At 34.0% G+C, this 22710-nt stretch overlaps 2 protein-coding genes and 1 non-coding gene across 3 annotated transcripts; 1 reads left to right on the top strand and 2 right to left on the bottom strand.

Annotated features, from left to right (window-relative positions):
• Positions 1-11079: 11079 nt before the first annotated feature.
• Positions 11080-11152, top strand: TRNAE-CUC. Its single transcript has one exon. It is a non-coding gene; the product is annotated as a tRNA-Glu (tRNA).
• A 1248-nt stretch (positions 11153-12400) lies between these two features.
• Positions 12401-17415, bottom strand: LOC115955742 (mediator of RNA polymerase II transcription subunit 15). Its single transcript, XM_031074049.1, has 3 exons — positions 17088-17415; positions 16104-16388; positions 12401-13816 (listed from the first exon to the last, which is right to left on the bottom strand). Exons 1-3 carry the CDS (start codon positions 17238-17240, stop codon positions 12662-12664), a joined length of 1593 nt encoding a protein of 530 aa, XP_030929909.1. The 5' UTR covers positions 17241-17415; the 3' UTR covers positions 12401-12661.
• A 3667-nt stretch (positions 17416-21082) lies between these two features.
• Positions 21083-22453, bottom strand: LOC115957902 (CASP-like protein 1C1). The gene is made up of 3 exons (XM_031076242.1): positions 22185-22453; positions 21988-22090; positions 21083-21582 (listed from the first exon to the last, which is right to left on the bottom strand). The coding sequence occupies exons 1-3, from the start codon at positions 22337-22339 to the stop codon at positions 21349-21351; spliced, it is 492 nt and encodes a 163-aa protein (XP_030932102.1). The 5' UTR covers positions 22340-22453; the 3' UTR covers positions 21083-21348.
• Between the last annotated feature and the right edge of the window lie 257 nt (positions 22454-22710).

Raw genomic sequence — 22710 nt, 5'->3', positions numbered from 1 at the left:
CCAGTTCAAGACCTCGTCATGCTGCCAAAGTTTCAACCTCAATGGTTGTAAACGGCAAGGGAATACGTTGGGATAGAGAGTCCATTACTTGACCAAGCTCATTTCTAATTTTCACCCCAATACCAGCACAATTTTCTAATTGAAAAGAGGGGGGATTTAAATCTTAAGGAATATCAAAATGTGTCAACCAATTGAGTTACAAAACTCTGGGCATAATTATCTTGTATTTAAAATATTTAAATTTCAAGTTTTTTGTATTTTAGAATAATGCAAGAAAATAATTAATTAAAAAACAATTATGCGTATTTATGAGATTTTGGATTTCATAGTATAGTAAATAACCCGTGATTAACACAAAATTTGACAATCATGTTAATAATATAGAGAACAAGGAATCCAATGGAGAGAGAGAGAGAGATGAGTTCAATTTATACTTTATGTGACTATTTGTGATGTTATATCTCTCTATTTTTTTTTATTGAATCACTATTTTAAAAACCTTGTAGGGGTAAAATTCCCAAATCAGACAATGGGCCTTGGGCCCCATACAGAGTCCAGTCACGACCGAGGAGAAAATGGGGCGCCAAAAGGACTTCCAGCCCAACTCTGATGAGTCCAAACTTATTTTAAAAGAGGCCCGAAGAGGAATATCTCCTCGGAAGTGCCAAATATGGGCCAAACGTGCACCCTATCCATAATAAGGAATCACTCCAACGAATATTGGTAGTAAGGACGAGCCTCACGAAGCCAGGAGAAGGAAGGGAGTATAGGATGTCCAGGGGGAGACCACAACTGCCGTATTAAATGCAGGGAAGCTACTTTTCTGACCGCATAAATGTGGAGAGGACAGGCGAACAGTGTTACTTTGGCCACTGCAACTCACAAAAATGTAGGGTAGATGTTCGATGGGACGGACACTCAAGTGAAGGTCCAGATGATCAACAAGTATAAGGTTCTGATTACTTTAGGGAGGCTACATAAGATAAGGGCATCCCTATGAAGAGGGGATCGGAACAAAAGAGAAAAGAAAAAAGGAGATAGAGAGAGAAAGACTACAGTCTTTGATCAGGAACAGAAGTGCACACACACGTCTCCTCGGAACAAACATCCAGTGGATATAAAGGAGATATTCTTACGTTCAATGGCTGCATGGCCCAAAATTAACTAACACACACTTCGTTAAGGCCTAGTTCTGTAACCCGCTCTCTACAAATTCATTGTCTAGGGCTCTTTGGGTCAGAATCACCTACCTGCTGGGCCTGGGCCCCAAAAATTGACCCTACAAACCTCATTATTGAATTATATATTTTCATTGTTTATACATGCATGTCAAATTTATTGTAATCATAAATTATTTAGTATGTAATCCATATAGTAATGTTTTGTGTATAATTTCAAAATTTTTAAAAAGTACAAATTTTATGATGAGATAGCTATTGATCTCTAAGTATCTTGTTACTTTGCAGGCATGGAGGGTATAAAAAGATAATGTAATCTAATAGTTCATTCATCAAAATACTACCTAAATAAGAAGTTATGAAGTAGTGTAACATCTCATAGAGTTGCACCATTTTAACTTGAACAAGATCAAAACTGCTTACTAAATTAATATTTTAAAATTTTCGCCATTAGGTTGTAAGTTCTCATTCTTCTTAACATGCCTGTCAAACTAAGTATTAATTTGATGATATTTTACAATTCAATTAAAAAATTCACCTTTTATGCGTCATTGTAAAATATAAAAATCTAGAATTTAAGGCTGTGTTTAGTAATAGGATTTAAATATAAATTTTTATTTTAGAAACCAAAAAATAGTGGGTGTCACACTTGAATTTATTGTTTGGCTGATATTTTCAAAAAAACGTTTCCAAAAAAATATTTCCTATTTTTCCTGTTCAAAACATAATTTTGAGAACAGTTGAGAAAATATTTTCAAGATAAAAAAAAAAAATGTTTTTAATGGTATAGTTGTAAATAAACTGGAAACAATGGATCCCACAGATTTGTTCAAACTTTTATATTTCTTAAATTAAGGAGTTTATCTTTATTATAAACAAATTCTCACACTTCAAATTTGAAACTTATTATTATCCCAAAAAAAAAGGGTACATCAGTTGTATTTCCACACCTGAATTTTGAAGCTTATCATTATCCAACAAAAAAGGGTATCTACACATTATGTAAAAAAAATTTAAATATATTTATTTATTTATTTATTACAAAAAAAAAAAATCTCATACTTCAACTTTGAAGCTTATCATTATCCCACCCCCCCCCCCAAAAAAAAAAAAAAAGGTACATGAGCTTTATTTTCACACTTCAATTTCGAAGCTTATGATTATCCAACAGAAAAAGGGCATCAACACATTATTTTTTGTAAAAATAAATAAATAAATAAAAATCTCAAAAGTAAAAATGGACTCCCAAATATAATTTTATTTTTTTTAGCGTTTTGAAAATTATTTTCATAGTTCATACTGCTTTGAAAACAGGGAAAAAAAAATTATTACCAATCAAGCCCTAAATATTTTATAGATGAGATAGTTATGAATTTCTAAATAAGTTAAATAGTACTATAATAATATTCTTATACTACAACCAGCCTCATTACATGTGCTTTGCGCGTGCAATGAGGCTCTTTTTTTGGTCGAGTGTCATAATTTTCCATTTATCTCAATTTTTAGATTATGACACAACCGAAAAATTAAATAAAAGAAATCGGTAAGATAAAGTAAAAAAAAAAAAAGTTGCAATGTGATCTTGAAGGAAATATATAAAGTGAATTGAGAAGTTGTTGTTTTTTAAATTTTGTATAAGTTTGTTTAGAAAACATAGATTAGTAGGAGAAATTATAGAGTCCTCTGGTGGATCATGTCATTTGTCCACCATTCCATTAAAAAACTTCCAATTGTTTAAAATTGCTGAGTCAGTAATTAATTTCTGTTTAAAAAAATTTTCTAACTAACAATTTTAAACAAGTGGAATGGTGGACCACATCACTTGTCCACCATGTGGATCTTATAATTTCTCGATTAGTAGGAAAGTGTTCTATTTTTTAGGCATTTTAAGTGGAGTTAAAGATATATCTTTATCAGGTTATTCTCAAGTTTTGTCCCTCTTAAATGTATGGTCTAGGGATATTTTTGAACTACAAAAAAAATCTAGTCCAAAAAAAGAAATCCTTTTATAAATAATATAGATTTATTATTGTTTTAGCGCGTGAAGTCAATTATTAGAAATCTTTTAGCTTAACCGATTAGCAGATTCTATTGTTTCAAAAACAAATATGGTATTCAAATCTCTTCTCTCCTAACTACCGAATTGTGAAAAGAATAATATGCTGAAGTCAAATAATTAGCGCATGCACGTAAGAAAGAACTATTGTTTTCACTTTTTTGATGATTTCGGTGCACTATCAGTTTGTGCCTACTGCCTAGTTAATGTAGTATTTGATTATATGGCAACGTAAACTCATTTTGTCTCCTTAATGTAGTGAAATTTAAAATTTTATACCCAATTATGGGGTTTAAAAGAGAAAAGTAAGATTGAAAAGTATTAGTCAACTTTATAAATAAATAAAAAATTTATGTCAAAAGTCTTGTAATTCAGTATTATTGTCTTATCTTGTTTATGAGGATATACATGATTCGAATCTCTTATTTCCATTAATTGTAACATTTTTTTTCTTCCTTTTGATAATTTAATAATTATAATAGTGGGAGAGATTTGAACTTTAGATGTTTTTATTAAAAATACTAAGACTTGTGTCAATTGAACTACAAGATTATTAGTTGATTGTAACATTTGAATAGTAAAAAAAAAGGTGTAGAAACTATTGAGAAATTTAACAATTTAACTTGTTAATTCAAATGTTATTAAAATGATTTTTGTTTTTGGATAAATTGCTAGAGTAGGGGATGTTTCTATTAATGTAGAAAAAATTAGAAGGTGCTAATTAGTTAAGTTACGATACTCTTGGCATTAAAATCAAATTCAAGATACTGGTAACTTTTTTTTTTTTTTTTTTAGAAAGTTTCAACTTATAACGTCCGTTTTTGATGATAGATCTTAGTAAAGAATTGGATAGGATTAGCATTAGTTTGTTAAAAATTGCTTTTTTAAATTTATAAAAAAAAAAATCAAATTCCAAACCAAAATTAGAAATACTCATAAGATAAACTTGCATGAAAATGAATAGACAATTCAAAAGATTTAAGAGTTTCTTTCTCTTTTTAAAGTTATATTAAAAGATAGGAGTATATTCGGGTCAAATTCAACTGGTTTCTCAATCTTACCACTGATTTAGAAATCTAAAAATAGGAGGTCCTAATTAATTTTTTTTTCTTAACCAAAAAATGGGGTCAGTGCTATAAATGCTAGTATTTCTAAAACAAGAGAGTGACATCAATAGCAAAACAAGAGAAATGACGAGAAGGTTCCAATGTTTTACTTTTACTACCCTTCGCTTTCTAGAGATTTGAATTTTGGTGCAAAGATTTTATTATTATTTTTTTTTTTGAGCACTAAGATTTTATTAATTAGGTCCCTGCAAGAGAGAACGTTCTTGCTTTAATATAATAAGGTAATTGTAACTTTAATAAAAAATATATATATAATAAAGTAAGATGATAGTGCTATTATTCTATTCTTTTAAAGGCTTTCTTTCTGCTTTCAAAAAAAAAAAAAAAAGGCTTTCTTTCCCACTCACAAACAATGACAAATGGACCAAAGCAATTCGACCTTTCTAGGCCGATTTCTTTAACGTGTAGACTCATCTTACGGCTTGAAGTCAAACGCGCTCATTTAAAAATTGAAAGCTTCGACTTGAAAAGAACTCCCACCTCACGCCTTGGCTTTTTGCCTATTCAAATTTTCATACAGAGAGTCAGACAGATAAGATCAGATGGGAATATATGGGTTTGGGGACCATCTTTACTCTTTAGATTCAACGTCAGCACAAAGTGGTCCACAAGTTGGTGGGTCTTCTTTCTACTTACGTGATGAACGGTATAGATTTAAACATATTTGAATGTAACGGTCCTGATTTAACTGACTATGACTTGTACATGTGCGAGGCACGAGCATCTAGAAACATTGACAAGCAACTACGTGTGGTTTGGTGCAGGATTATCTGTATTACTTTACGGTTCACATGAGTGGTTTGAGTAATGATGTTTTAACGAATGTGTTGTACTCACAATAATAATCTTATATGCTCTCAAAAATAATAATAATATTATATAAGGTCCTAATAGTATATGTGGTATTATTTATTGTCGTCATGTGATGTAAAATTAATGAATCCACATAAGAAAAACCCATTTTTTACACAACTAAAAAGAAAAAGAATAGGGATGATAATTTTTGCCTGACCTACGGGTACCCGGCTCGGCCTTACCCTAATGTGTCGGATTTTACCTAGCTTGATAAAGAATAGGGTTGGATTTGGGTTTTAAAAAAAACTCGAAGCAAGTCCAAGTCGGGTCCGAGTCTTGGTAAAAACTTAACTTAAACTCAGACCCAGCCTGACTCGATCAGCTAATGTAAAATTACAAAAAAACCTACCTACTTATATATATATATATATATATATATATATATCTATCTCATAACCCTAACCTTAAAACTTATTTCTCTTATTTCTCTCTCAACTCAGCTGCTTCTCTCACCTCACCCTCACTGACTCTCACTAACATCTCATCCTCACCCTCACTCTCATTCACTCACCGACCCAACCTCACCTTCATGGAGGAGCACGAATCTTGTGGTGGTTGTTGTTTGTCACGGAGGAGCACGAGATCCATAGATCGAAGCATGGGATTGTTAGATTGGAGAGAGATGTGGTTGTGTTGTTAGATCGGAGCACAGGATTGTTAGATTGGAGAGAGATGTGATGATTGGAGGAGCTCTTGGTCATGTTGAGGTCAGGCGAAGCCCAGGGGTGGGATTGATGGTTGAAACCACCGCCGATGGAGCTTTAGTGCTCTAAGTTCTTCATTTTTTTTTGGGGTTCATTTTCTCTCTCAGTAGTTTTTGTTTTTAGGTATTTGTTTAAGGATTCAATCTGTATATAATGTAATGCATGTGTATATTTTGTGTTGGTTTAGTTGACTATAGCGCCTGAGATAACTTCAAAGAATGTGAATCGGAGTTGATGTTTGTGTTAATGTGAAAATCAGTCCATAAATGGAGTTTTGTTTCTTCTATTTTGTGTGTTTATTTATTATTTATTTTCTATCTAAGAATCTCATTTCAACAAGATTGACTGATTGATTTGTGTTGCTTTTTTTATTTATTTTTTAATTATTAAAGATTGGGGTGGATTGGGCCACGGATTAAGCCCATAAGGTTGGATGGGGCCTGCAGGGCCGGTGGAGACCCAACGGGCTGGGTTTGGGGCTAAAAAAATGACCCATTTATTAAATAGGCCAAGTCTGAGTAACAGGGGAAGGCCTGCGGGTCGGGTCCAGCATTAAAAAAACCTGTACTAAACCTGATCCGTTGCCATTCCTAGAAAAGAAAAAAAGAAACATTGACAAGGTAAAGGTGGGTAACCAAGAAATTAACAGTACTATTATATTATTATACTATTATTATTCTTTAGAAAATGTTTGAAATTTTCTTCATAAATTTTAAATAGTGACTGTACAACATCTATTAAAACAATAAAAAAAAAATAGAGTATATCATGTCATAAAATATTAACGTTTACATAGCATGTGAGGCGAACAACTTAGTCAATTTATGCCTATACGAGCCGCATCAATCTTGCTCTCCACTCAGATCTGGCAAAGATCTACATATCACCACCCACCATTGCTCCTTAATTAGTTTCACCTAAACTGATCAATCGTTTGCCCATGCCTAATTCGACTCGACCTATGGTGATTGGTTGTCGATGGTGGGTCTCAACGTCTTCCACCCAACTTGAGTGGGTTGGTTTCAAGTTGAGTCCAAAACCAACTTGGAACAACCTGTAGACAACTCTACTATATATACTTATAAATATGTTAGGAAAGTATGATTCATTTTTCATATTAACATGTCTCAATCATAGAGTTAACTCAAAAAAAAAAAAAAAAAAAAAAAAAAAAACTTAAATTAAATTCAAACATTTGGTTGATTTGACCAATAAAATACAAAAAGTGATATCTTGTCCAAAGACAATTGAATTCAATTAAAACCATGTGTTTCATTGTCCCTTCACCCTTTCTTTTATCTTGATATGTACAGTTGAGACAGTTCATTGCATACCAGGGAATGCGTTTCTATTTCTAAATTTATATACTGAGTTAGTTAAGAAGAAAAACTCAAACCTGATTCATGTCTCAACAAGGGCAAAGAGACAATGAAGCTTGAAAAAGTAAGGGAGGAATAATAGGGAAGAAAAGATTCATCACAAAAGAGAGGGTGGGGGAAAAAGAATTTTATTCTTATATAGTTATATATCATCTATAGTCAAAACTTTTTAAAATAGTTCAACTCTCTTAAAATTATTCATTGACCCTAATTTCTCTAAATATTTAGAAATGCATTTCAAGGAGAAATAATATTAGATAATAGAGATGGGACAATCTCAAACCCTAATTCAACTTATGAAGAGCATGGAGTATCCTAATTCAACCAACCACGATCACATTATAAAAATCTAAATTAGCCTGTTTCTAACATGTTGGAATAATTTATTTATTTATTTTAAATCCTGCTTACATGTTAAAAAAACATCATGAAAATCGTCCCATTAGTAACGAGTCAGTTTGGGACTTTGAACTTTGAAGAACTTGCTCTATTTATAAAAAGGACCAAGCAAGAGAAAGAGATGTTTGTGTATCAAATTCAAAGGACTTCATTTCCAAAAATTGACATATTAATCATATATATTAGGTTACAATCCGGTCATATAAAATGTTTTTGTTCAAGTTAATCAAGTGTAAGTTCAATGTTAAGTTTCTCTATCAAAAAAAAATATATATATATATATATATATATATTAAAAAAGGTTTCAATGTTAAGCAATAATTTTTTTTTTTTTTTTGAGATAAAAATGTTAAGCAATAATTAGTTGGGCGGCTAAGACATGTGATGCCCAATGGCACTCCTAGAATAATGGATCCAATATTAATTTATATTACTAGAAGTATTCATTGTTCCCTTTTTTTAAATATATTTTCATTTTTTTATAGAAGTTGTTCTATTTTAATAACTTAATCGATGTTGTTTCTTTTGAGGAGCTTAATCAATGATTTAAAAAAAGCTATGGGTCCACTACTAAGGTTAACTTCACACCTTTTTTTGTATATGTTAAATGTTAATACAACGTGAGATCTATTGGCCGTAAACCATACATGTCCAAGCAACAAAATCCAAACCATGTAATTATCCGTTTTTTTAGACTCTAAGAGCATCAGCACTGGGACTTTCATATGCCATATCTAAAGAAATTTTGGCATTTCAAGCCTAAAAGAGTCAGCATTTGGAATTGTAAAACTGAAGAATGGTAAAAATTTTTAGAATTGTGCTACAGTGCCATTCTACATGTAGAATGACACTGTAGCACTATTGTATAAATTTAAATAATATTTTATTCTCAACTATCTCTCTCAATTCCGAAATGCTCTCTACTTTCTCAACTCTCTCTTCCTTCTCTCTCATCTGCTCTCTCCTCTCTTCAAACCCAAACACCATCCTCCTCCCAACATCAACATCACACATCACAGTAGTTCATTTTTTCTGGTGGGTTGCAATTCGGGTCGTGTTTTGTGTTCTGGTTTTTTTTTTTTTTTTTTTTAGCTGTGATCGGTGCTTAGAGGAAGAGGTGGGTATGGCTGGGTTTCTGGGTTGCTCAGATTGGTGATAGGTTTGGTGGAGATCGGCGGTCGTAGGTCACTGGGTTTGGTGGAGATCGGCGGCCGTGGGTCACTGGGTTTGGTGGAGCTCGGCGTGGGTCACTGGGTTTGGTGGAGATCGGCACGCTTCCGTTGCCTTCTCTTCCCGGAAAAGCCGAAATCTTACCGTCCAATTTATTAGCTCTACCGCTCCGTATCGCCAAAGGTTTGTCCCACCCGAAATCATTATCGTACATCGGAAATCTCGGTGATCTTCCCATCGTTATCATTGCACTGTCGAAATTCCCCAACGGAAAAAGCCTCAGCTCTCTTTCCCAGTCCTTGACTCCGCGACACACCGTTTCGTTATCGTGCACCACTACGTTTTTGTGTAGGCTCACTGGGTTTGGTGGAGATTGGTGTGGGTCTGGTGTTGCTGGGTTTCTGGTTTTCTTTTGTGATGCTGGGTTTTTTTTTTTTTTTTATGCGTTTTTGTTCCGATGGGATTTTGGTGGGCAGTGGTGGCGTGGTGGGCATGGTGGAGGCACGGTGGTGATGACTTGGCAGTGGAGGCGCGGTGATAGAGGTTGAGGGAAGGGGAGGAGAAAATTGGGAAAAAACAAAAAATGGAAAAATATATTTTATTACGTAGATATATTATTTTAATGAGTAGAATAGGAAAATAAAAGTTGGAATGTTGGATGTATAGTAAAATGGTATTGTATAATTAATAAAGTAGCTTTTTGGAATGGTAAAATGGGATAGGATGGCATTTCGGGTTGTGGATGCTCTAATAAAGGACAATGTACTAGGAAAGGAAGAGATTATTATAGTTGGGAAACATCAACTTCCAACTTTTCTTGGTTGCTGGGGTCAGACTCCAGATGTCCCAGGAGAAACCTACCCCGAATAGACTACCGTTTTCCTTCTCGGGTTTGGGTCTAGTGACAAATCACACAAGACGATGGATAGTTTAATATTGTGGATTTTGATTTGATAGGTAAATATGATCATTTTAACAATATCTTAGCATTTTTAAACACCAAAAAAAATACAAAAAACTCAATAACAAACCAATTTGATTTAAAATCCGGGAAAAAAAATTAATATGTCCAATGGATCAATGGGAGATCAATCGATGAATGATTGCTTAGTTGTGTACATTGAAAAAGATGTAGCTCATAGGATTGATAATGAAAAAATCATTTAACAACTTCAATATATGAAACATCAGAGAAAGCAATTGTAAAACTTTATGTATTTCGATTTTTATTTTTTGTGATGTTGATATATTTAAGTTTTCTTTTGTTTTAAATTTTATATAATTTATGTTTTTTATTGACTCCTCTAAAAATTAATCCTGGAGCCACCATTGGTTGAGGAAGTTTTCCAATTCAACCTACCGTGTGTGGATTAAAAAACTGTTATTCTTCATTCTCATTCATATTTGATTCGATTCAAAATAACGTTATTGTTTTCAATATATTTATGCTAAATTCTTGATTTATTAAATCATTGCACTTTAACTTTTAAAATTTAAGTACGTCCAAGTTAAAAACTATTGATACACTCTTCGAAAGAAAATATTTTGATAATTTAGAAAGCAATGCATATTTGACTTCTTCAGCTGAAATTTAATTCCTAAAAGAACATCTTTTCATGACTAAAAGAAAAAAAGAATGTATCACAGCAATTATTATGTTAGTTTGTAAATCTTTTGTTATAAATTTGGTGTGCCTTGAAAGATAAAATGGAAAATTAGGAGCAACTATTCTATAGAATATATGAGTTGTTCCAGACCTTGCATTTGCAAATTAAATTATATTGAGTTGGGAAGAAATTAAGCCTAAGCCAAATGGAGGATTGGGACTACAAAGGGCACATAAAACCTTTTTGCCTCAACCTTTTTGTTATGGTTATTATATAAGTAAGGCAAATGTGTCTGTTTCAAGTTTCAACTTTTTAAGGTCTTAATAAATTATGAGAAATGAGAATCAAATGTTTGTATATGGAATTATTATTAGGAGTGGACTTTCCCTTTAAGAGAATCTATTGGATTTGATATGTGGGTCTCTTCCTGCTAGGAGAGGACTCACTTGGGCATTGGGGTGCAATAAGGGATTGGAATGGTTTGATAATTTTGGAAAAGGTTAGCCCTACTTTGCTTCTGTATTTGAGAGTATTCAGGATTTTGAGAATGTTGGGGTTGAAAAATAGTTACAAATTAAATAATACTTTACATTGGAACCAATAATCCGTTGTAGTCTAGTTGGTTAGGATACTCGGCTCTCACCCGAGAGACCCGGGTTCAAGTCCCGGCAACGGAAATTTTTTTAAATTGTTTTCATTTGTAATGGGTTGCTTATTAGTTGGCCCAATTTAGACAACACTACTAAACAATTTACAACAAAGAAAAAAAGATCAAACATTTTAGTAATTGATTACTTTTGTTATTATTCTTATTTTTGGTTTGGCCTTTCATCACTATCATCATCACCTTCTTTTTTTTTTATATATTTTATAATTTCTTCTTTGGGTTGATTATATTGTTGTGTTAATGAAGGTAGTTAATTTCTCAAATTTCGTTCAAGGCAAAATAACAAAAATTGGCATCATTTTTGAAGCGATCTCATGTAAGCTAAACACTAGTCCTTTAAATCCTGGATTTGGAAAATAAAAATTGTAATGTTCATCATTTTTTTTTTTTTTGGACAAGGTTCTACTTGTGCATATTAAACTCAATTGTAAGTTAAACATTTGATTTTAGACCCTACACTTATTAGGTCCTTTACTCCAAGAATCAGGCTTGAAAAGGACTGTCCGCATGGCTTTGCATACAATGGAATAAATGAGTTTCTATGATCAGCAATATATGGATAGATAATTATGAATTCAGGGGTTCAATGATATCTCAGCGGTAATAACATCTTTTATGGTGTTTCATGTCTATAGTTCAAACTCCACCTCTCTCACTTTCTACCTATCTCAAAAAAGATAGGTATAAATTCTTTTCTTTTGAAATCCAATCTTGCTTCTAAAAAAAAAAAAAATGAAAAATGAAATCCAATCTTAAACCTTCCGACTTTATAAGTACAATAAAAATTAGAAGGTTGCTAGAGGGTAATATAAATATGTAAACTTGATCAAGAAATTTATATGATCATCAAAGGTGGTTGGTGGCATTGTGACTATGTAGGATAGAGCATCAAACCGGCCTAACCAGCAACTAGAGTTGTATGCATTATACGAATAAAAATCCTGACCCGAATCATTAAATACAACGGTATGAACACGATCCCAAGGCAAACCCATGGAAATACCCCTTTAATCAACGAATAATAGACATAGACACTATGTAACTTTATTGCATTGTTAAAAGTAAAAAAACTATACGTGATAACGGCTTAGTTTGGATTTAGGGGCTGAGTTTGGAGTTAGGGTTTAAATTTGATTGATCACTAGGTTTTGAAACTGTATGGTAGTGTAGTTGGCTGGACACGCATTGAGTAATGGCAAATTGGCAATTAGATGACAAGCTCGAAAAACTATTTGTGTGCAATGGATTCTGGGACTTCTACCAATCGAAGAAGGGAAATATATATATATTTTTTAAAAAGAAAAGAAAAGCCATTTAATGGAAGTCTTTCTACTGCTAGAAGTGTCATCAAACAACAGAAGACAAAAGTATTGGAATGAGGTCGCAGATATACACCATCTTTGTATCTCTCAAACCACATATACAATACACCGTGCACATTACATCAACCTTTTATTAATGCATAATAAAACACGCATGATTGTCACTGATATGGAACTCAAATTACTGAATAAATTCTTTACCCTGACCATCCTCTCTGAGAACCCCCAGAGGAATGCACATTCAACCTGTCTAGCACAGCATTAAAATCAACGGGCTGCCCACTCTCCTCCATCCTCTGAATCACGCTTGCAACATGGTCACCCCTGAAACCCATGCTCACCAATTTCTCAATCAGTTCACTATAGGGATGGTTGCGAAAGAATTGTGAATGGCTTGGATTCCGGACCATAAGATTGGGGCCTGTTGTTGGTTGTGGATTCTGAAGAGCAACACTTGTTGGAGGATATCCACCTTGAGTGTAGTGAGGCGGTTGAGGTGGATGATGTGCTCTTCCCTCACTGTCATACATCATATATCCACTCCCTGGAGGAAGTGCAGGCTGGGGTCCACCAACTGCATACCCATCACCTGGTTGTGCTCCAAAAGTGCCCTTCATTTGCTGAGGCGGGGGCGGCTGTGGAACAGTTCTTCCAGCTCCAGAATACCCATACGGCATGGCATCAACACGGCTGGACGCAGGTTGAGGAATTCCTGGGAATGGCATTTGCATGGGCATGCTGTTTGGCAGCGTCTCTGGAGGTGATGGGTTTGTTGGTTGACTTGGTGTGTAGGTTGAGTAAACCGTTGTCGATGGGGGCCTGATCTGGGGTTGCATTGAGGGCTGTTGCGATGGCTGAGGTAATTGCTGGGGCCATTGCTGCTGATATTGAGGGAATGGTTGGACTGGTGCCGTCTGATTTACTTGAGACTGTGTTGGCTGTGGTGCCACCCTAGACATGTCCTGCAGTTGGGGTGTTCGGTACTGAGAATCAGGTGGATATTGACTGTGTGTGTGTTGGGTTTGGGCCTGTGGATTTGGTAACTGAGTTGGAGGGAGATAATAGGATTGTTGCTGCGTTAGATTCTGTGGTGGTGCTTGTGGAGGAGGTGCCACAGGCTGTTGCTGTGGCACTACTTGGTGTGGCAGGGCAAGAGCTAATTGCTGGTTATTTGCATCAGATGTGTTATCAGTCTTTTTGGCATCAGCAGCAGCTGATGAGGTTTTCTCCTCACTGGATTGGGAGTGGCTTGAAGAAGATGACTCTTTTTGCGCAAGCTGAAGCTTGGCTAATTCTTTCTGGGTCTCTGCAAGTTCTTGCTTGTCTCTTAGGATCTGTACAGACCTGTGGACCTGCAGTGGGCAATATAAATAAGTTAATCTCTTGCAGCAAATGGCACGCAGAAGGCATTGTACTGAAGATCATTGCATATAATCAAGAAATGATAACTGTAAAGCATGTCAATGGAGGTTATTTGAGCCTTCATATTAACAGCAAATCAAAGTGCTTCCCTCACAAACACAAAAGTTATAAATTATCTACCACTCCATATCAGGTCGAAGTAGGCAAAGAAAAGACTTAATAATTTGCAATAGTGAGTATGTAAAAAGACTCAGAATGGCACCAACAGACTTTATCTGGAAAATAAAAATTTGAAATATTTGGATATCATCACAGTAGATTTGAAATGGAATCCCAAATTCCATAGTTGCTGTCACACAACTCTTTCAAACGCATTTTGATGATATACATCCATTAACGTGTCCAATGACAACCACAGGTTATTAATTAGAGAAGCATGCCAGCCACTCAGATGTTATTCAAATTTTAAATTAAAAATACAACGCAATTTAAATGAATTAAAATACTTTCTGGGGGCAAAAAGGTTCATTAACACACTTCTGGCAACCCCTACTATTTACATACCAGCAACAACCCTCTCCAGCTCAGTGGACAGCAAGGCATAAACAAAAGAAACACAAGCAGAGGAACACAAACATAATGCAATCACCAAACTGCTTTTTTTTTTCCCTCCCGGAAATTCAATAAAATTTTAAACATATTGCATCCATTTCATGATGATTGTTCTTTACAATGAGGCCAAGACACTAATAGATTTCTTTTTTGCATATGTGAGATTCAAACCCAAACCCCTTCATTATCCAATGACCTGAAACTTTACCAGTTAATGTTCATGGAGAACCTCTCATTGAACCCCAAAAAACTTAAAAATCACTGGCCTTTACACTTTCAATAGGCAAACTTGTATTCTAAACTAGACAATATAGGGAAGAACTGAGGTTCTTAATTATTTTCGACAAATGAAAATGGCACATGTAAATAATAATCAAAATGATGATGATTACATGAGAAGTAAACATTTTTTTTTTTTATGATGAGGAACCCCGGAGACTATGCAGAAATGAGAAATTAACAATGGGAGAAAGGAAAGAAAAATGACACTAGTCAACACTACAAAACCTTCTAAAGAAGAACATGGAAGAAAATATTCAACATTTTTCTGTTTTTTTTTTATAGAAACATTTTTCTGTTAATTGTACAGAAGAACAAGACCGTGATCACAAATAATCTGATGCTTCTATTTATATCCAACCATGTGTCAATAAAGCAGATGCGTTAATTAATTATTATATGGTAAAATGTTTTATTGACATTACATTAAATGTTTAGTTTAAAAGATAAATGTCAAACATTAATAGGCATAGAACATTGTATCATAATCCCCTAAATCTAACCATGCCATATTCTGGCTACCATCCATTTATATCTCACTGTATCAATGCCATTACAATAACAACAACAACAACAGCAAGAATCAAGACCCAAAATTTTGGGGTCCGCTATGAATTCTCAACAAAATAGTGAGGGTCTACCACATCCACATGTATTCTTTCAACCATTCTATTCTATCAAAATTCATACTCTTTGTTACTTCCTTGATTGACATGTCCTTTTTTTTACTACTTATATTAATGTTGTTTTTAATATTCCTCTACCTTTCTTTATTCCTTCAATTTGAATCAACTCACTCTTTCACTGGTGCATTAACTACTATCCTTAAACATGACCAAACCATCTCAAGTGACTCTCCCTTATCTATTCATCAATAGGAGCCTCCCATATCAGTGCCATTCCCGTTACAGAAATTATATTTTTAAATTTTGGATACATACAGAAGATGTATTGATACAAATACAATGACTTCTAATAACCATGCATCCCCTTGCACGCTACTAGTTTTCAAACCTGACAGCCCCTCACTCCCACAAACCCCTGCAGCAAGTATTATAATTCCATGAATTTCTGCAGCAAACCAATAGAATAGTAATTCAAACACTTCAAGATGTCCCTTTAAGTATTTATTGACCACTTGCTGAAAGTCAAAGGACAAGGTTTTCCCAACAGCTCTATTTACCCGCACACAATAGAATAAATTTAGAACCCAACCATCCTTTGATGCAAACAGGAAAATTTCAGAAAACCTAAGGAAGCCTATAATATCATAAAGGTCCTACAATGTGAATGTGTAAAGCTGCTGCATTTCAAATCTCATAACAAAAATATTAAAGCATATCCTCCTCTACTTCAGAAATATAAACATTTAAAATTTTGACTCACTTCTTGAAGATGTTTCTCAAGAGATTTAAGTTTAGAATCTGCCTCTCCATGATCACGACCTAACTCTGACCGCATTTCTCCAATTGATTTATCAAGATTGTAGCAGTATAATTCCAACTGCGACAGACGTGAACTGATTCCCTCAAGAAAGCGCATAAGGTTGTCGGTATACTTTTTCATACTTTTTTCCACAGTTGCAATCACATCTTGGCTGAAAGAATCTTCTGGCTGGTTATAGACAGAAGGAAACATCGCCGTTCTTGAGATTCTGCTTTTCTGAAAATCCTGCACAAAATGGGACAGAGCAACTCCTTGTAAGCAAGTGTAAACAATAAAGCTCCAGTTATAATCACTTAAAAGTATCAAATGAAAACACCAAGTAGCAGATAAAACAATTACCAAATACTCAAACTGAGCTTCCCAAGTCAACTAAATGGTTAAAATGAAATTCTTAATTTCTTACAACCTTGTGAGCAAAATCTTTAAAGATCCCAACCAGTAAAAACTACCAAAGCAAACCAAGAAATAATGCAATGTTATCTTTGCTCAAAATGAAAACCCATCTTTGGAGAAACCAAGAAGACCAGAAAGCTGAGCTGTTACTAATTACTAAGCTCACCTATGGGTAAAGTGATCCGTGCAGCAAAGTTTTATAAAATTAAAACAAAATCTAGGGTTGAAAATTTTAATTTCTTTCCATATATAAAAAGTAAAAACAAAAGCTTTCAAGTTTTATAAGCTATAACAATCCACAAAACATAAATAGAATACCAAAAAAAGAAAAAAAAGCAATCTTTACAATTCAAACAAGGAAAAAAAAATAAAAACCCAATTGAATTTATCAAATTATCTACAAAATCCTAAACCCTATCCACATTTCCGAAAAATTCCCAAACCCAGATTCCAAAGATGCCCTCAGAAAACATACTAAATTACATTGAACACCAATTTTCAGTGAAACCCTAGAGACTAACAGTGAAGTACCTTTCCCGAATTGGAGCTGATGACTGGGTCGCCATGGTTCCCATTCGAAGAGTCCTGGTTGGTGTAGTCTTCGTAGGAGCAGAGAATGTCATCGGATCCGAAATCGAACCCCTTTGAACCCGGGTTGCCCCGACCCGACGATCCGGACGCCATCGATGGAGAAAGATCGAGAGAGAGAAAGTTAGGGTTTCTACGAGAGAGAGAAATTCCGTGGAACTAACTCAGCTTTTGTTTGGAAAAGAAGTTTCGTGGATTTTATTTTTTATTTTTTACGGGTTTGCAGGGTTTAAGTGAAAAACGTGTTTTTTGTTTTGTTTAATATCGTTGGTACTTGGTGGTTTTATATTTATAGAGAATGGGGACAGATTGTGTGTTGTGTTGGCTTTGCGGGTCAGATAAGGATGACAGTCACCGACCATGCTTTTTGCAGCTATGCCCTTTGCTTTTTGTGTATTTAAATATGTTCCAATGATTAAGTGCTATTCACACTATACTACAACTGTTTCACACGCATCTCATTTTTGAACTGAAATTATGACTTGAAATCACAATTTTGAGTTTAGAAATCGTAACTTTATATGTGCGTTTAGGTAAGAATGAAAAATTAAAATTATTTCACTATTCAATTTATTTTTGCTACTATTTATAGCCACTATTCATGGGTCCCACTGTATTATTTTAACTAACTTTTATTTTTATTTACAGTACTTTCAATAATAATTTTTCAATTTTAGGAAAATAAGCGGTATTCAAACACATTCTAAGTCATAATTTTAGTTAAAAAATAAGGTGTGTAAAACTGTGTAACACATTGTAAGCAACAATTGGACAAAATTTAGTTATAAAATTAGTTGTAGTTTAAGGTTACAAATTTATGCAATATCTTTTTATTAGAGGTAAATTTTAACAAATCCACCATTAGATTACATCTTCTTCTTATATCCTTCATGCTTGCAAAATTTAGAGATAATTAAAGATCAATAACTATGTCATCAATAAATTGTTTGAATTGCAAGTTTTTGTAGTTTAAAATTATGCATAAAATATAAACTTATAAATCATATAGTAAATAGTATCTGATAAACACAAAATTTTACATATGTATTAAGTGTGTAAAGAACATGCAATTTAACGGTTATATTTTTAAAAAATGTAGTAATATTTATTTTATTGAGTAAGGTTGTAATTTAAAACTACAACAAATTTTGTAACTAAATTTTGACCCCAACAATTACTACCATATTTGAATATGCTCCCCATTTTTTTAAAAAAAAATTTCTTTTGGGGACTGTGCTGGTTTAATTAATCTTTCCATATCTTATTGATTATGATTCTAATATTATTTTATTTGTGTTTTTTTTTTTTAAAAAAAAAGGAATAATAATGAAAGAGATTGCTTAATGGATGTGGAATTGGGTCAGGTGCAATGTATGTGCAATACGTGTGTGACATGTGTTGAAGAAAGGCTGGTTGTATGATATGTAACAATAAAGAAGTAAAATGGTGATTAAATTAAGAAATTGGGGACCATATGTTAACAGGATGTAAAATGAATTGGAGTATAGCTCAAAACAGCTTGCCGAGTCCATAAAAACTGAGGTTATGATGAGCATGGAGATGGAGTAGGTTTCCATTGACTTGGGTAAAGATTAAAGACTAAAGAGGCTGCAAAATGAAGCAATACAAAGGGTAATACTCATATGCGGCGGGATGCACAAGGGAATCCTATTACAATATTCATGCATGCTTGTTTGTTTGAAGATGAAAGTGGGCTCTTGATTGTATACAACTTAACCAAATGGGCTTGCACTGTATCGAAGGATCCAGATTGGTTGGGCCTCGCATAGTTGATATTTTATCTTCTTTTCTTTTCTTCTTTTTTCCCTTACATGTTTTCTCTTCTATTCAATACTTATTATTATACAGAAAAAAAAAAAGAAACCTACACTGTTAGTCCTAAAGTGTAACTGTTGAGCATCTTAAAATATATAATGAGCGTTATTGGTCACTCAATTCACTTTTTGTAGTTTTATTAGTATCGGCCTAAGGGAGCAATGAAATGATTTTTTTTTTTTTTTTAATGACATGACCGTTTAATTTATTAAAACATTACATATATGCAATTCTAAACGTGACTTGTTTCTTTCCTTCAATTCAAGCCCAAACCCAAAAGACCAATAAGACTCATTTTCAAACTTTTTGAGATTAAAAGCGCAGCTCTCCATAGTTAAATTTTATGGGCTACTGATATATTTTGGTTTTTTTTTTTTAATTAACTTTATACTCATGTGTTTTAAATGAAAAAGAAAATATCCAAGGGAAAATTTTAAATTTTAAATTTTACCTGTTATTCTTTTTTTTTTCTTTTAATTTAATTATATTCACGAAAATAGTTCGTTTTATTTTTGCCACACAAGTAGTTAATTGTCTTATATCATTAGGGTTGTCCAAGGAGAATTGAACTCAAGAAATCGATTGACCTACTATCATTTGATCCGAAGTTTGATTGACCAGAAGAGCCTGTCAGTTGGCGGTGGTTCTGAAAAGTGTATACCTGATGAAGTTGGTTTGAGTGACGGGTGAGAGGGCATGAAACTTGATGAACTCAACTAGTTTGAAAAATTTCTCTTCTACCCTTTTTCTGGCGAGTTCTTCACCCATTTGAAGGTTCCTTTGCAGTCCACATCAATATTCCGACCAGATTTCGTTTACTTCGCCTCGACATATTCAATCATATCTTAACAAATCCGACAAAATTTTATTTGCTTTTTACAAACTTGACAGCCAACTGCCATCCAATGAGGCCTGATTTGATGAGTTGGTGGCAGGTTATGTTCTCCCCCACCCGAAGTGGTCAGGTTGAATCTTGGTTGAGCACAAATCTAACCTGGACCACTTCGTAGACACCCTTATATATCATGTAGTGATTCATATAAGCCTTGACTTTTTCTCATATATAAATATATATATATATATGAACTCTAGTAAATCTTGTATTATGCTAAAATATATATAGGGAAGACTGGCTTGGTGATTGACCAAAAATTGCACAAATCTTTGTAGAAGAGTTTGATGGTTCTTTTTAGGAACTTTTTCCACTGCATTCCCCCAAATATGATAGACAAAACATTGGCGTGATCTTCTTAGCTCATTAGTAAAATGTTGATGTCCAATCCTTATTGCTGTGTGACGGGAAGCCAAAAAAAAAAGTTATTTCTTCAGTGATTTTTATTTTTTATTTTTTTATTTAAGTTATTAGAAAAATAGAGAAGAAGATAGATAGTGAGGGAGGGGAAGGTGATCGAGTTTGAACTATAGACATGAAACATCGCAAAAAATGCTACACTCACTTGAACCCTTCCTCATTGTTTGAACTATTGTTTTTCAAATAAAGGCAGGGAAATGAAATTTGTGATGTTCTTGATATGTACTTAATCCAGTTGTCTTGGAAGTATAGATAAAAGACTAGCGGGTGTTAACCCCCTAACCCACCTAAAAAAAAGTACTGTATTATCCGAGGTAATTTAGACACTTATAAAGCTAACATTCAACTTCATTCTTAATATTTTTATCCAAAAAAAAAAAAAAAAAAAAAACTTCATTCTTAATAATATGGGACAATCCTATAAAAAGAAAAGGAAAAAGAAAAAAGTAATATGGGACAAAGTCCACAAAGAACTTTAAGAAGAATGAGAGGTGTACAAGGCCTAGATGTTAGCCACAAACCCATCCTAAAAAGTAAAAAGAGTACTATAACTCCCAATCTTAAGCCCACCCCAGGAAATGACTTTTACAGTGCATATGATTATAAGTTTATAACCCCTCTGGAATAAGCTTAAGACAAAATTGTCTTGAGCCCAATTTAGGATTAGCTCTCAAGTTCATTTATCTGATTATTAATTTATTATGGTACTCCGTACTCCCTTAATAAGAACTCTGACTGCAAAGTTTAGCAAAAAAAGAAAAAAAAAAAAAAGAACTCTGATTGCAATGCCAAGAGAAATTTAAAAAGTTGATTAATTAGTCCAGATAAAGCTGAAACTTATAATCCGAGCTATAGATATCACCATGGAGGACAATACCATGTCAAAAACATGCAGTAGCAAAAAAAAAAAAAAAAAAAACATAATATTTGTCACCAGACTTGATCCCCATGCCACACCAGTAGAAATGGAGAAGAAGGCCTAGAACATTGATAGATTAATCTATTAAGAAACATTTATAGCAAGGGTGGAACTCGCTGGACTTGAGACTTTATCATCTAATTCTTTCTTAAGAGAAGAGGATCAAGGACACTGTGTATGGAATAGAGAATAAGCAGCAAATAAAGAATGACTCCAATGAAGCCAGCAACAAGAGCTCCTTTAACGTGGCCACAATAATTGGGAACTTGGCCACAGATGGGTAGCCAACCTGCATAAGAGTTTCCGTGCTTCCCCACTTGAGCAATCGCCAAGGCCGCCGAAATGCTTGAAGTCAACAACATGGTGAAAACCTATAGTCCAAATAATGAAATGCATCAGCTATAATTGGTATAATGGCTTGGCTATTATCAATTTCATTTCCCTAGTACATTACCTCTATGGGGTTCTTTTATATATATGAATGATCCTAAAAGATTGGAAATGGAAGATTCGAACTAATGACCTCCGTGATCCTCAACCCATTATGCTATTTCTTAAGATTAATACATGTATTTTAACTATTTTCAGAAATGGAAATAGAAAACAAAGCCACATTTGGATTGCCGAAAACCTCAATAGTTGCCACATATCTTTATTGGTGGATTTCTGATATGTTTTCATTAGAACCACATTTCAACATTGAATGCTGTACTAATATGAAATAAACCAAAGTAAAAACACAGGTATATATAAGAAAAGGCTTTGTAAACAATTACCACGTCCAGGGCAACGACTAATCGCCAGAGCAAACTCTCAGAAGGAAGAAAAAGAACCAAAACCCCATAAACACTGACAATAGCATTTGCGATCATAAAGTACCTATACATGGCAAGCTTTTAGTAACCAATACAAGGAAGTACACAATGAAAAGTCTTAGTGGCACAAAATTAAAGGACTCCGACAAATCACTTACTTGAAGGCAGGCGTGTGGCTGTACTTTGCCTCGAAAGAAACTGAATAGAAGTTAGCTTTCTCATGGCTTGTGGCCATGACAATTGCAGCTGAAACGGTGGCACCTAATGCCATAAGCCTACACAGAAGGGTGCATAGTCTCTTGGTTTTGGCCATGGATGCGACAATATTGTTGGAGCTCAATTAGGTGCACAAGGGAAATGGGATTCTAAGGAATAAAGGTTGAAATATTAATATAAAACATGGAATGTTACTGCTGGGGATGGGAAACCTAAAGGGTTAATAAGTGTTAGGAAGACAGATGAGGGGTGGTGCACTTGTATTCGTACTTTTTTGTGCTTTGTTAGTTGAAATTCTCAACTGTCACCACTACCGCCCAGTTATAGATTTTCTAATTTTTCTGCTTTGTGGACCTTTATCTTGGGGTTCTATTGTATGATGTCGGTAATTACGAATTAGGCAGCTAAGGAGGAGGAATTAGATATGCCTGAATCTACTTTTTCTTTGTTTTGGGTGGGGAAAAGGAA

The sequence above is a fragment of the Quercus lobata genome, chromosome 8 (assembly GCF_001633185.2).
Source record: "Quercus lobata isolate SW786 chromosome 8, ValleyOak3.0 Primary Assembly, whole genome shotgun sequence".
NCBI lineage: Eukaryota > Viridiplantae > Streptophyta > Magnoliopsida > Fagales > Fagaceae > Quercus > Quercus lobata.
Note: the sequence above shows the minus strand (reverse complement) of the source record. Positions and strands in the feature narration are given on the sequence as shown.

Bases quoted from the DNA above. Each gene is read 5' to 3' on its own strand.
- LOC115955742 (XM_031074049.1), bottom strand. From the start codon at position 17,240: ATGGCGTCCGGATCGTCGGGTCGGGGCAACCCGGGTTCAAAGGGGTTC. The intron at 16,389-17,087 runs GTACTTCACTGT...CATTTTGTGCAG, and splicing joins TCAGCTCCAATTCGGGAAAG to GATTTTCAGAAAAGCAGAAT. The intron at 13,817-16,103 runs GTGAGTCAAAAT...TGCCCACTGCAG, and splicing joins TTGAGAAACATCTTCAAGAA to GTCCACAGGTCTGTACAGAT.
- LOC115957902 (XM_031076242.1), bottom strand. From the start codon at position 22,339: ATGGCCAAAACCAAGAGACTATGCACCCTTCTGTGTAGGCTTATGGCA. The intron at 22,091-22,184 runs GTAAGTGATTTG...TGCCATGTATAG, and splicing joins AGCCACACGCCTGCCTTCAA to GTACTTTATGATCGCAAATG. The intron at 21,583-21,987 runs GTAATTGTTTAC...TTTGGACTATAG, and splicing joins TAGTCGTTGCCCTGGACGTG to GTTTTCACCATGTTGTTGAC.